Source organism: Merops nubicus, unplaced genomic scaffold, assembly GCF_000691845.1.
Source record: "Merops nubicus isolate BGI_N331 unplaced genomic scaffold, ASM69184v1 scaffold26311, whole genome shotgun sequence".
NCBI lineage: Eukaryota > Metazoa > Chordata > Aves > Coraciiformes > Meropidae > Merops > Merops nubicus.
Genome location: NW_008586694.1, coordinates 27,742 through 43,269, shown reverse-complemented (window position 1 = coordinate 43,269; position 15,528 = coordinate 27,742). Strand labels below are relative to the sequence as shown.

Here is a 15,528-nt window from a genome sequence, read left to right as displayed (position 1 = left end):
CTCTTTCCCCCCAAACCATGTATAATTCATATCACATTTGCCAATATTTCTTTTTAATCACTGAAATATGTCAGCTCCTCCAGGGCTTGCAGGTTCCTCTAAATTACTGTAAAGCAAAAAGGATGGAATTTGGATAAAAAGCACTTCAGAAAGGAGATGGACTTGGAAACTCCAATTTTGCTGTTCAAAAAAGAACTTTACTCAAAAGCAGTTTACACCAATTCATTTTATTATAGCCAAATAAATCAGTAGTGCAAGGCAAACATTGCATGTTTATTGTGGCAGGTGACTGAAGGTCTGATACAAGGCAAGGATTAGAAGAGTTGTCAGAAGCTGCTTTGTCAGTCAGAGAAGCTGGGAAGTTAGGCTTTTTTTGGAGCTTTTTAATTGCATTTTTGTCAGAGACTGTGCATCTCAACACTTTTTTCACCTTAGAAATTTGTCTTCTGTATTATCTTAATAATCTTGTGTATAAAAGAAAAAAAATTATATAACTTCTTCAGTTTTGTGGTTTGTCCGAATGTGGAAAAAAAAATCACTAGCCAACTTTTCAGTGTTTGGGAACTCTGGGGAAATGTGAAGTACTTCCCTCTGTAATGTGGGTGCAATCTGGAACCTGAACTCACCTGGTGCCACAGTGTGCTATTAATAACTGATGAGCAGTTTGACATCTTGAGTTTTGATGTTTGCAAGAAATCACAGTCTCTAAATACAATTTTAAGTACCTTCCACTTGTGATAGCTGATTCAATTATCACAAATCACTTCAAGCAAAACTTTGCTCAGATCAGCTTTGGCTGTACATGCAGGTACATTGTAATTCTAGTTTCATTTGAGTGACACTGTGTAGAAAAAAAATAAGGCAAAAAGTATAATGTAAATATTCGTCTGAAGTATACTGGATACTTTCTGAAACTTCAGAAAAAAGGTGTCACACACTCTCAAGAGTAACTGTTTCTGTCCTATAACAGTATAAGCTTTTAAAAGTTGCACCAGTCAAAAGTATAAGTGACAGATACTAAGCACACATCCCTAGACTAGAGCATGTCATTAGAAGAACCTATACTATTACCAGATACTCCAGGTATGTTTCCAGAACACAATGTGAAATCTGACATAAGTGGAGGGACTGCTAATGTGTATTTTTAGCTTTGTTAATATGAGGTCATTTACAGAGATTTTTGTCAGGAATCTGCAAGTACATATTCTACCTACACATGGAGTTTAAAAAGGGAATTTGTAATTATCTTGGCTCAGATCACACGCAGAGCAAATCTAAATGTCCCATGAGCTCTATGCTATATACACACATACACAAACATAGAGAAGTTATTAGCATTACATGTCACAAGACACACAGATACATTTTTCCTTATTAAACCTACATTGTTGCACTGAGCTCCAACTAAAAGTAGTATAAACAAGCGAGGCAGATCCACTATCCTCAGTAGTTGAAAAAAAAAAAAAATTGATAACTGTACAGGGTTTTAAGAAAATAAAACTGCTTCCTGATCAATGAGTCTTACTACCTACAGAAATGAAAAGGTGTAGTCTCATTTTAAAACATCATCCTTTTCAAACAAGGAAAATCACTGTGCTTCCGTAATTCAAGTCCATTCTTCCAGGTTTTTGTTACTGACAGTCCAGTATCATACAATTTTTTTTAACAGATGGTATCAGCTGAAATGCTACTCCTCACATAAGCATTTGCCCAAACACACGCAAGAAGTTAGGGAGACTACACATTAAGGAAAATTTGTTAGTTAAACCCTTTTAAAGAAAATGGTCTGAAAATATTTTCTAATGTTTTTTTTCCCCCACTTAAGTACAATTAACTCCTCATTTAGATCACAAAATTGATCTAAAGTTGTTTTGCATCATGAAAATTTAAAGACTATATAAAGCATTTCCTTTGGCTTTCCTTACCTGACTGGCTGGTATCTCCCCAATCACTGCCTCATAGGGAGGGGGCAGCTCAGGTGGATACAGCATCCCTGGGCTGTTAATGGTTACTTCATATAACGCACTAAATGGGGAATCCGGAAAGTCCAAATGAAGACCTCTGTTTAAAAACACAAACAAGCAAACTTGACTATTAGGAAATTCAGATTTATTCAGTAAACTATTACTTACACCACAGTGATGTACAAAGAGTTATACTGAAGAAATTCATTAGACAACCAAAATGAAGTCCTCATTCACAAGGGTAGCTTTAAAAATTGGAATTCATTTTGGATGCCAGCGATCTGTACCAGCCTGTTTTGCAGTCGTTAATGTCTTTTGCTCCTCCTCATTAATATACATCAACTGCAATATTTCCTTAGAAAATTTATTTCATATTCGAGTGTATGTCAACAACAGGGTCACCTATAAGCTGATCTCTGCTTTAAGTTCAGATATTGTTATACTTCTTTTACCTCAGTTCAATCACTTCTCTATTGCAACAGTGCTTTAACACAAATATTTCCAGGTGCATTCTAACAAATTTGAAAAAAAAAAAAAAAAAGGTATGTAATAATCTCTGGAAAAGAAGCACCTATGTAAATGAAGGACATTACTTGGCTTTGTATTCCTCAGTCTGTACCTAATAAGTACGCAATGACTACAGGGAAGAAGAATCACCTCTGTGCCTCTATCACTGGTGTGCAGGTATATTCCGGTGGGTAGTAGGGTGGAGGTGGTATCGGTGGTATGAACTCATCAAAATCCAAGGTCTGATGCAGGATAGTTCCATGTGGAGTCATGCAGTCAGGATTGGTAGAATGTGGCCTCTGTGGCAGAAACTGAAAATGAACAGGTCAAGATTCTTCAGATGATTGAAAGATAATCACATAATAAATTATAAAAATTTCAAATCATAAAAATTCTAATAAAAGGTCAATATTAGCAACCCTGACCAATATCCAGTTTCATTAATATCCACACTGAAAAGGAAGAGACACTTCAGGAAGCATAAGAATACTTGAGATCAGTGAGGAGTATGTATCAAATTACCAAAATACAACACAAGGTTTACTAAAGACATAGGCCTGTGCCTCAAAACCAGTCACTCTTATGATGCAGAACACAGACATTTAAAATTAAATAACTCTTCAAGAAATACTTCTACCTTGTAATACATATTATTACAGCCTTACTTAATCAGCTGTATTTTAATAATCAATGGACAATAGATATAACTACTAAAATAACTATTTGCATGCTTTTCTTTCTAATATGAAGTGCCTTAGGCTTGTAAAAACACCGCCCCCCCCAAAAAAAAAAAACAAAAACCCGAATAAACTAGAAACTAGCTACCACATATTCATCAAATTTTTAATAAGACAACTACAAATACCCCACCTATTATTCACCTCCAAAAAAGGAGCCATTTATACCTATTCTTTATTATTCTTGCAAAAATGAAATATTCTCCATAGCCGTTTGTGGTTTGGTGATGCAGATACTGTACACTTAATCATGGTATAAAGGTTTTAAATACTGGTATGAAAGTAAGAAAAAAATTTATTCCATATAAACATCTCAAAATAACTATATTGGATAATAAAAACTAGTAATACTGAGAACTACCATCAATATTTGTGGCAGGAACCTAATCAGTCTGCAGCATAGCAGTGATATCAAGAAGCAGTTTTGATTCTTTCACAGTATCAGAAACACTAACTTAATAAGTCTTCTAGCAAAAGCTTAAACTTCTTCAAGATCAAATATGGAAAATCCTGCAGATCACATGGAACCTAGACAGTTTGACCTGGCTTTATATGGTCCACATGGATAAAAGGGAATCAAAAACCAATCCAAAACCACAGAAGAATTCTTTCTTAAGCTTCTGCTGTCAGATCACTTTTCTTGGATCAGTAGATGACTTTAGCTCTTTGCCTTTTAAAACAAGTGAGCTAAGAAAATTTGCTGAAGGCACATTTCTTTTTTTTTTTTTTTTTACTGGAACAAGAGTATATATGTCTTTGCACTGTTGTCTTGTTCCATGATTATTTGTTTTAATCCACAACAAAGACTTAAGCAGCAATGAAATAAGAGGGAAAATTCAGATGCTTAGGAGATAATAGAAACGAAATAGAAAGTAAGTTACCTTAATTTTTAATGTCACAGCTTTATATTTTTCTCTTTTTCAAATGTAACTTGGTGCAGTTATGCTGAATTTACACTACCATGGAAATTGTATTTGCCTTCAGTATTGAAAAAGTTGAGTTACCTCTTAATTCTACTGAACACACTCTATGCGTGTTGTTTCAAAGGTAATGTTTCACACTGTAATCATGCAACAAAACAGAGGATCAGGAGGAGCAATTTAACTTGTGAAAATGAACTAATCTTTGCTTACTAATGGGTGCTCTAGAGATATTTTTACAAGTAACTATCAAACAAAGAACCTCCTCTGCAGAATATGTTGTATCATTATATCTTACAGCCAATCAATGACTTTTAAGCCGTTGTAGTCTACTGATGATACAGGAATAAAAGACATGACATCTACCTGATTTACTCCTCATCACATATGATACCGGATGCGAGATGTGATGCTCTTATCCTGACTAATATCAGACATTTCTACAGGTTTGTCTAACAGAATAAAACTATGTTATTGCAGTCTTTCAGTCTAAATTCACCTGATTTGTTAACAGCCGTCTCCCAAACTGTATCATTACATTAATACTAACTGTTAAACACCAAACTTCTGCCCTAAGTGATACTCATCAAGAATGATCAGTCTGCTACCATGGCCAAAACACTGAAGAATCTTTTAGGAGAAAAGGAAGCAAGACAAACTTCAACTTAATGACCTAAAAACAATATAAAAATTTATCATAACAAGTATCTGTATTCTCTGGCTCACGTTTTCTGCCCTATTTGATTCCACCAAACTCAGGACTACACTCATTTTCCTTGTAGACTTGATAATTTTGGTCACTTTTTACAGTCTGGAAACAAAACAACTTGTTTTTACAACTTTCTTTTTCCCAGACTATTTCCATATACTGCCATGGAACTCAAGCTTTGGTTTGCACCAGAGACCGTGTAGTTCCATCCCTTCAGTTGAGTTCCCTGGAGCTTGTTTCAGTCATCCATATAGCGATACCCTTAACACTCCTCAGACCAAGGCAATTAAACACATAGCACTTTTACAGTGAGTGAACTATCAGCATACATCTTGTGGAATGTGACAGGAGGGAAAGGTCTTACACAGGGTAGAAGAGGCTGTGGTTCAAGGAGGGAAACACCTAATGTTTAGATGCAATTCACTTTAACAACAGAACCACTTGCATCCCTTTCAAGAACCTTTACTGTGAATACAAATCATGGCAACAAACTCTGTGTGACCAACACTGAAAATGAGTGGCAAAACAGATATGAAAGATGCGCACATTTTGGGGTGTGTGTTTATGAACAACAGTTTACCTGTGTGATATCATCCTGCTGGAAGGCAGAGAAATTAAAGTGAAAGAGGCTGTAAGAGGGAGACTGGCAGGAAATGAAACAATAGCAAATATAAGGGATTATCACAAAGAACAGACATCCTTGAGAAAACAATCAGAAAGCTATTAAGCTTAAGGTAATCACATAACTTCTTCCATGCTACCTTATCTACTGACCTCTACTAGCCTGCAAAAGTTTATTCCTCCTACAGTAAAATGTATTTTACAAGTCTTTACAGGTTAGTCTCAAATGGTGAAGGCTGGCAGGGGCTCAGCAAAGCGTTCATACAAAGTTCCTAGCTAAGAAAATGCAAATAGCTGTCAAAGCTGTACTAGGTGGAATACTGACAAATGCTTTCACAAGGAAACAGACGTTGCTGGTATTAAAAGACAGCATATAGTAAATAATCAGTCTCAAAAGGTTCATGGCAAGTAGGATAGACAACAACAAGAACCGCCAAAGTGAAAATGGGGTGGCCTGCTTGGTCACATGTGTCAGCAAGATTAAGCTGCATTCAATGTCATTTCAAAAGCTATAGCTCACGCTATGGAACAACTCACAGAGCAGGTCTCCTAGCCAGGCCCCGGGGATGTATCAGTGGCCACTGCAGAAGCAATGCATAGAAAATGGTCGCAGACAAGGAAACACCACCCTGGGAACCACTGTAAACAGCCACCGGCGTTAAAAGTTTTGCGTAACTTTATAGCTATCAACAGATATTTTGAACATATTTACTAGGTGTAAATATATATCTCCTGGCTCTGGAAATCCCAAATATGTAATCGTTTCTGCTGACTACTTGGAGCTGTTGAATGCTGGGAGCTTTCAAAAATCTGATGGGAAACAAAATAACAGATCTAGAATTTATGCTCTCCTTTTAGAAACTAGCCAGCCTTATGTTTGAAGCTTGCCATTCAAACTATTATACACATGCAGTTTTTTTCTCATCGTTGGACTAAAGATGGGCTTTAGTCTGTGGGATGTGTCTGATATCTGATAGGCATTATTCATAGATCTGTGCATGTGCTAAACGGACGTGCGACACAGTGCACACAAAATTTGCGTTTTAATTGGGCATGCCTAACTTTGACAGACTTGAAGTTCCCACATCTGCATGTCATTACCTGTGCCTTTTGTATCACATTTAATACATTTATTGAGTAACCTGGAAATGAATCCTTCAGAGACTCCAAGGTTCCTTATCCTCATTTCATTCATGGGAAAGAAAAACTTGTAATTGCACATAATTAAATATTGACATGTTATCTACAGTAAAAGCTCTTTGCAATATACTTGGGTCTTTAATTCTGTCTTCAATTAATTATCCTCCTCCTGGACATGCTGCTTTTTTCTTTTTCTGAAACACTGGAATCACTATCTCCCAGAGGGTAATGTAGATCCTAATTGTCTGCAAGAACAGAAGGATCATGGCTGACTCTTCTAATTTGTCCCTGATCTTAGAGGGAAATTGCAATATAGAAGATATTTTGATACGGAAAACAGACTCTAATTTTTCTGCTTCACTGTTTCCAGTTGTTGTTCTTATCACCATCACAAGCCATTAGCTCTGTAGTCTCAGAGAGACTGGTCTGTGACACTACATCTTTCTTGAAGTATTGATTGTATTTTACATAGTTCTAAATATTAATTATTCTTATTCTACCATGAAAATGTGAAACAGAAAGTGGTATTTTCTCAAACTGTCAAAAGCTTTCCTACACCAAGGTGTCCATTTTACCTTTTTATTTGTGGTGGGGGTGAGGGAAGTATTTATCCAACCATGTTTACATTTAGGATGTTTCTATGGATGTACATCATTTGCAACACATATTTCTAAAAGGACTGTCATCTGGGCTTTAGAGAACCTTTAAGGGAGTTTTGTGCCAAAAAAATTTAATATTTAGTGGTTTTTTTTCTCTACTACTTTACTGGGATAAGGGATTAAACAATGCCAGCAGGATATTAGCCTCACAGAGAGGTGCTTCATTTGAGGTGTTTGAGTATAAATATTAACTACAGCCTATTAAGTTAATGACATGCGGAATTATCATCATTGCTGATGAAAACAGTAATTAAGTGTTACAACTTGCATTTGTCAACGTTACCTTATTTCCTCTACAAAACAGCAGATGGGTTTAGCTACCACACAACATGACGTGCAGTTACTAACAGTGATGGTGATAAGATCAGAACACACTGAATGATGTCAGTTCCAATATTTCCAGGATAAGTACTCCAGATTAGATATATGGAGCAGGAAGAGGACTGGTGTATTTCTTCATCTAATTCAGGCAGCTACCTTTTGAAGAAAACAGGGTGACTTTTTGCAGTAAGCATTCATCAGAGAAGATGCAAATTGCAACTGCCTTAGGCAAAAAAAAAGACATATAATGGAAGTGACAGTTTGGTTATTAAAAGATGTTTCTTCATTACAGAACCTTGATATCATCAGGTTTCTTATTTATCTGTTGGAGGGGTGTGCACATAGAAAGAACAATTCTGAGAAGCCCTGAAATGGAGTGCAGCCTTAAGCTGTCTGAAGCAGTGAAATGCATCACAAATGTAATTCCAGTCCCTAACTATGGTATTACTTACTCTTGCAGCTTTAGTACAATTGGTAGATATATATATATTTTATTTTTTTTTCCCCTGAGCAACTATATGTTTTTAATAAGGTAAGAAAGGTTAAAGTGACGTGAATAAAACTGGGGTACTTTCTGAAATGGTCAAATCAAAAAAGAAACAAGCTAGGAAAACAAGTTTTTGTCCCCCATATGGCAGTACCAAAGCAAAAACTACAGGAAATTAAAATAAAATGCAATAAAAATAATTTGCACTATTTTTTACTTAACATTTTAAAATAAATATTTGCTTGGTAGGATTATTTTTTAAAAAAAAAGTCACAATTTAAATTTATTGGAAAATTTAATCTGTGCTTACTACCAGACAACTTGTGTCTATATTTTTTCAGGGCCTTTTTGCTAAGAGATTGGTCCATCAGAAGGTAGCATTTTCCAATAAAATATTGTTAGTTTGCTTCTATGAATCAGATACTCACTACTGTATGCAAAAGTTAGCAAGAAAGCAGGTACTCATGAAACATCACTGTGAATTTTCTTGAGACTGTAGTGTATGTTAGCTCTATGTTGCTAGGCAATAAAACCTGAAGATGCTTCTGTTTTCTTCTTTTCAGAAGAAAACTTGAAATTATTTGAAATTTGCACACCGTTTGAAAGGCTTAATTTCTTAGACAAGGACACTAACACATGAATCACAAAACTGGTGACCTAGTGATAACCTAATGATGTCCAAGGAGGATGTTCCCTATTGCATCATGCTTTGGCTAGCTAGGTTTTAAATGTTCGTCTCTTGCTACAGGAGAGCCTACGTAGCTCTCGAATACTGTAAGAACAGAGTAAAAGAATAGCACAATAATTAAAACATTTTCATCTAAGAGGGGTAGTATCTTTTGCTGCAGTTGTCTTAAACTTCCAGCATGGTACAACCCTGCTAAGAGGAGATATATACCTTCATAAAAAGGAAAAGGAGAAAGTACAAATCAAGCATTAACACGCAAGAAAAAAGGAAGTAAATCAGATTTCTGGGTGCAGTAGAGCAAAAGGGAACTGCAAATCATGGGAGAAGAGACTGAAAGTGGTGAAAGAAAAAGAACTCTTCAAGTCAGAGTTCAGCTGGTCTAAGTCAGTGTAGCCCCAGGGAAGTTATGCTCACTTAGGCCTGATAGGAATCTGGCTCAGTAACCTGAAAAAAAGAAAGGGAAAAACTTAAGATAAACAAGAAAAGTCTGGGATTAAGCAGAAAGAGAAAATTCCCTTCTTCTGTGGAGAGGGAAGAAAATTCTGGTCAATGGAGCTGAAAGGGTGGGAGAAAAGACAACTGTACAGGAAGACAGAAAGCTGGAAGCACAAAGCGTAGGAAGCAAAAAGAAATTGCCATAATGGCAGCATTGCCAGGTGGTACAGAAGGAATCTGAGGGAAGAGTGAAGAATGAAGTGACAGAGAGAAAAATTATGTGTTTCTTAAGGTATTTGACTTTGTCTTGAGATTACTGCTTCTTGCACACATCCATCAGAAGCACTTTAATATCAATCTGGGTTCATTGTTATCTGTACATTTTTATGCCTCTTACTCTGCTAAATACCATAAAAATAAGTTTAAGCTAAATTCTTGTAGCAAATGTCTGGAGGGAGTGCATGATAAGAAGGAATACCCACAGTATCATAAAATTACTTTAACATTTAAAATGCAATGTGTCATCAGCTGAAATTACCATTTTTGTCAATTGTTTGATACCCAAAACAAGGCTATTCAGTAAATACAAGCCTCTACAAGCATGCACAATCTAAATATACAAAGTACTGTAAGGAAAAAAAAAAAATGCACTTATTTACCATTTTTAGGCATTATGTAGATATACGTGCCTATCTTTTATCTGCTGCTTTATGAAGTAAACACCCAATCACAGATTGAAGAAATTGTTTAACTATGGTTGTAACCCAGTGTCTGGAACACTTATCTAGAAAGGACAGTTTTATCTGTAATTCAGACACTTAAACTCAAATCAATATCCATGGCAGCTATTGTCTATTTAGTTGTTTTTAAAATCAGTCCATGCCTGCATGGCAGGTTATACAATATTTCTCTGCTGTGTAAATGGCTTGCAGCTAACTTGCTGCACCAGTGTTCCATCTATGCAAACTTTTAAAATATGAGAGATTTACAAATGATTGCTATTAGGTTTGTGCACTTGCTCTCTCTTATTAAACAGAAGATAATTTCCTAGATTAGTCAGTAATAGAGATGGGTTAGAAACAGTATACTTGGCCTGCAAAATACAACGGATTTTAAATTCTTTTTTGTTTCAATGTTACATTGAAGTCTTGAGAATCACAACACTCATTCTGGACAGGAAAGCTGTCTTTGTCCAACCCAAACAAGGCAGTATCCTGTAGTGCAGCTGGCTATGCAGAAGACTAATGATCCTTTTTCCTCTTATTTTAAACAGCTACTGTGAAGCTGAACATGTTTCCCTTTTGAAGAAAACACTGTTACTGGCACAAGTCTACTAAAAGTTCCAGTTTCAAACTCATAGTTATCATACTCCATGTTTCTTCTACCAGAAAAGTAGTGAAAAATAGTATCTCAAAGCTAAGTAATTAATCTGGATAGTATGGAAATGGAAGATAATAAACATGTAGTGACAGAAAATTTCATGGGCGTATAACTGAACCTCATTAACAAAAAAACCCCATACTTCCAATGAAAAATTCTGATAACTCTCTAATATGCAAACAGTTTAAACACAGCAGCTATTCATACTGCATATATCTGTATGTTGTATTTCTATAGAGGCGTGCAGATAAAAAAAATATATCCATGTGCACATATGTTCTAACACTACACAGATACACAAATAGGCTTAAGCTTATAAGCAAAGAGTAGGAACAAATAAGTACACACAGATAAGGACAATATGTTGACTATATCTTGTGCAGTCACTGAAACATACTCACCATTTGCAGAAGATCAGAAGAAACCATCTGCATGCAACACATCGCTGTTGCCAAAGCACACACAATGGTTGAGATGATATTGAGAGCGCACACACTGAATAACAGGTCCTGTGAAAAGAACTGCATCAGAATATCATCTCTTATCTCAGGGACACAGAGGACAGGAAATATATTTAGCAATGTGATAATAAACACTGTCAACTGCTCTTATTTTCTATGGTCTCAATTAACTGTGTAGACGTCATTCAGCTCATAGCAATTTTTTAAAACCAGTTTGCAAAGGGAAACATTACAGGAACACATATCTTCCCTTCCCTAGGTTTCCTCAGAAATATCGGTATTTCAAGTTTTCCAGTTGCCTGAAAGAAAAGACAAATCACTGGTTTCCCAGTGGACTCTAAGCTACAGCTAGGACAAGAAAGATACTATGAAGCAGACTTCTGATTAAAAAAAAAAAAAAACACTCAGAAATTTCATTGCTTTCAGTAGTTGAAATCTACAACTTAGAGATACATGTAAAAAAAATTCAATGGTATGTCCAGTATGAAATAGATAGTTTTATCCTGTATCTGATCCTCTATGCATCTGAAACATTTTTATGTATAAAAGCAGTGACTACATCTGGGCCTTTCACCATGTGCTAATGAACTAAGTGCATATGGTCACACGGTAGTTTGGGTTTTTTTAAAAAAAAAAAACAAACAAACAAAAAAAAAACAACAACAAAAAAAAAAAACAACAAAACGTTTAAAATAGAACAAAGTGCTTCTAGTTACTAAGTAGCATACAATAAAATAAACATTTGCATTAAAACAGAAACATTTTTATACAAAAGGCATAACTTAAAAAAAAAGCATCCATCTCTTCCAGTCACTGGATTTCTGTTTAGTTTCTCAACAGTCAGTGAAAAGGAAACATCATCTAGCATGCTGGCAACATTCCAGGTATACTAAAATCCTTCTATAGCAATTGCTTAGCTATCATACTTGCAGCAATTATGTGCCACAATTAGTATTCCGAACAGCTAGTAAAGGTATTTGAGAAAAAACATCTCAGAAAACAGATGGAAACAAAATCAAAATTGTTAATATACCATGAGTAAAAGCATTTACCGTGTAAAGAACATTCTGTAGGACCTAAGTTTAAAAGACTACTGCAGTCACAGCCAGTACATAAAATAACTTGCCACACTATAAAATCAACGCATTGCTTGCTTTGTTCTTTTTTTTCAACAGTACTGAAAAGATGGTAGAAAGTTGCAGATTTACTCCTGCCACTATAATTGCATGTTCCATAAGTGACCTTCACTTAAAGATGGAAAGGCCAGCCTTGGGAATCAGGCAGATATTAAATGGGTCAACAAGTTCTAGTCATTTAAGAGCTTACACTGAGACATATTTGCTCTTGCTGATCTAGTCAGTAATTTTCTGTCATCTTGGCCAGCCCCTCAGTCAGGAGAATAACAAATCAACAGCACCAACAGCAAAATACTACTGGAAAGGCCAATCTTTAACTTGTATACAGAAGGTGATACAGAGGACTCATTCAAATACAACATCATACAGACCCACTTAAATCACTCAAAGTAAAGCAAACAGGCAAAAAAAATTCTAGAGATGCAATCAGTTAGCAGTGGCACAAACCAAGACTGAGATCCTGAATGTTCTGTTCTCCATATGTAAATCTAGGTAAAGAACACCAAGGCAGAAACAAGATCTAAGATAAAAACAGTACAATAGCAGTCAGAAACTTCGTGCGTGGCTTACTACAGCCATTTATAACCGAAAAATTTAGCTAATCTGAATGTATAACTCAATACCATTTATGCTAAATAATAAAATCTACATCAAAGTTGTAAATTAGGATCCAAAGTTCTTTAAGACCCCGATAAAACTTACATGCCTCAAGACAAAGACTCAGCTGTGCCTCTCTCACTCATGACAGATGTTTTTTTGATCTGTTCCTAAAGATCTCATAGCTTCATCTCACTATTCCAACATTTATCTTTACCATTAATGTCCTCCTCATGTCTGTTCCACAGCTGAAAGACATTACTCTTTTTCTTCCACAGCTTTTGGCTATTACGCAGCAGACTTTTTCAGCTTTAAACTCTATTATCATAATTGAAGTCTCTTCCTCCTTTACTACATGACGTATTAACCCCACCTCCTCCAGTCCTCAACTAACATCAACTTCCTAGGCCTCTGATAATCTTCATTAATTTAATTTTGTTCACCTCAAGTTGGTCCACATTATTCCTCAAATGCAGAATCCTAAACTGGGTGCAGCCGAGGCCTTGTAAATGCTGACTACAGCGTAAGAATTATTTCTTGACTTTTACAAGCTATACTCATCCGTACATATCCTGCAGAGTTGACTGAGGGTTTTTGCAACAGTACATAATTATTTTATTTTTCATCCAATGTAACTCGAGATCCTTTCCTGCAGAACTACTCTCTTTTTCATTCTGCTACTAGGGATGGACAGAAACAACATCATAAAGACAAAAATATTTTCACTGGACAAAAGCCAAAAAACAAACCTTGTTCTCAACTATACTTATCTTACATTTATAGAAAATAAGGGATAAACCACACCCATTTCATACTACACAGATAGAGAAAAAGGATTATTTTCCCCCAAATCCTTCCTCCTACACTCCAAAATACAGAGTAAAACTAAGTAACACTTTTCATCTTTAGGGTTTTTTTTTTTCCCCCTTCTCTACCCGTTATTCTAGAAAACCTCACCAGACAGAGTCAAACCAACTGCTTTAATTTTTATTCATTGCTAACTACTGTGAAACAACAGACAAATTAAACTGACTCTGCAGCAGTGTCTCAAGCTGAACAGTCAAAATGATCATGAGTTCTTTGTTGTGGTTTGAGAATTTGCCCTCGTTATGCATGGGTAGCTGAACTCAATTTGCTATTCAGCATTACATTTGTTACGTAGGGGATTATTGTCCACAGTAACGAGGGCCCTCTTTCCACAGACTCCTTTTTCAGGCTAAGCATATAACAGAGTATTGTTTCCACTGCAATCTTTTTGAAGGTGAAGATACAACTAGAGTGTCTCAAATGCATGATGCAGAATTACATATTTCATAAAGATCAATAAAGTGCAGATATCTATAGCCAAAAATCTATCAAGACAGGAAAGTTAAACAATTTTGGAAAAGTTGTGAAGTGTTAATTTTTAACAGTGAAGGTAAGAACTGAGCAATAACTGTGGGATCCTCACTATCACTAGGTATTTCTTAAAGCAACACTACTTCTCTATGGTGTTTGTGTGTTTGTTTAGGGTTTTTGGAGGGGGTGGGGTGTTTGGTGGCATTTTGGTCATTTTCCCCCCTTAAAACCTGTTTCAAATCAAACAGGAGTCAACCCACAACCAACAAACAACCCTGCTCTGCTCCCCCTCCCTCCACCTCCAAGCACTAATCAACCTCATGCAATTTATCATTCTCAGAGAATTTCCTCCCTGTGCCCCATAGAACAAGTAATTAGATAATTCATAGGACAGTCATTTATTCAGCTATAGAGACCAAGTGAGCAGGAACAGGCTTTCAAGATCTAAAAGCCTCTGTGACCAAGCATGCTACCAGAAAGCCAGTGTAGGTCTTATGCAGATTGCAGATGGAACACAATGACAATCAAGATGTCCTTTAGGAAATGCCTGTGAAAACGCAGTAGTGCTTACTGTTACGCTCTTGTGGCAACAGGGACAGTCTGAAGCACTCCACAGCACCTGGCCACAAGCGACGAGATTTTTAGGAGTCTAAAGCAATAGGAAGTCCGTATTAAATACCAAAGCAAGGAGCTATAGTGACAGATTTTTGACTAATAACTGCAAGAACTACACTAACCAGGAAGCACCACACATGTATCTGTAATGGTGCGAAATACGATTCTTTGCCCTTCACAAATGGCTGAACCAATCTTCTCTTAGAGGGTATTTTTCTGGTTATTTTCATCTTTTTAAGACAAAAATTTGATTCTTCAGCATGTTTATATGATAATTAACGCTCTGATAGGTATGATGTAATATGTAGAATTCTTCTTCTCCAGGTTATGTATACAATTTTCTTGCTACACTTCAACTCACTAATTGCAGAGGACAGAAATGCCTTTCAGAGCTGGAGCAGCTGTCAGAATTCCCTGGAAGCAAGCTTAGATCAATGCAGATATATACCAAAAGGAGGTAGTTAGTGTTGTGAGCTGCTAACTGTGGCCAGTTATTTTCCCAAGTAGGTCCCTTGGTAAATCCCAAAAGATGAATTTAAATTTAATACTGACTTATGAAAAAAAGTGCAAGATTTCATGATTGTAGTATTCCATTTTTATTACAGCTTAATAATTGTCAAATTAATTGTGTCATTACCCACATAACTGCTTTCCCTCATTAATAACAGACACATTTGACTTATATTGTGGTCCCACAAAGGATGATTCTGTGCATTCTCAAATCTTCTTCACGCTACTATATGTCTTACTTTAAAAAGAAAAAAAAATGTTCTCTCCTTTTTTTACTGAGTTAATCTGTTTTCACTATTATTC

The 15,528-nt window shown here is 36.0% G+C and overlaps 1 protein-coding gene across 1 annotated transcript in view; it reads right to left on the bottom strand.

The window, feature by feature from the left end:
* LOC103781033 (protein FAM189A1-like) overlaps nucleotides 1–15,528 on the bottom strand; it is a 50,569-nt gene that overhangs the window by 14,902 nt on the left and 20,139 nt on the right. Inside the window, exons 3-5 of the mRNA XM_008948737.1 lie at nucleotides 10,970–11,077; nucleotides 2,622–2,782; nucleotides 1,926–2,061 (exon numbers count right to left, since the gene is read on the bottom strand). Coding sequence (XP_008946985.1) covers nucleotides 1,926–2,061; nucleotides 2,622–2,782; nucleotides 10,970–11,077 — 405 coding nt within the window. The remainder of the gene's footprint in view (nucleotides 1–1,925; nucleotides 2,062–2,621; nucleotides 2,783–10,969; nucleotides 11,078–15,528) is intronic.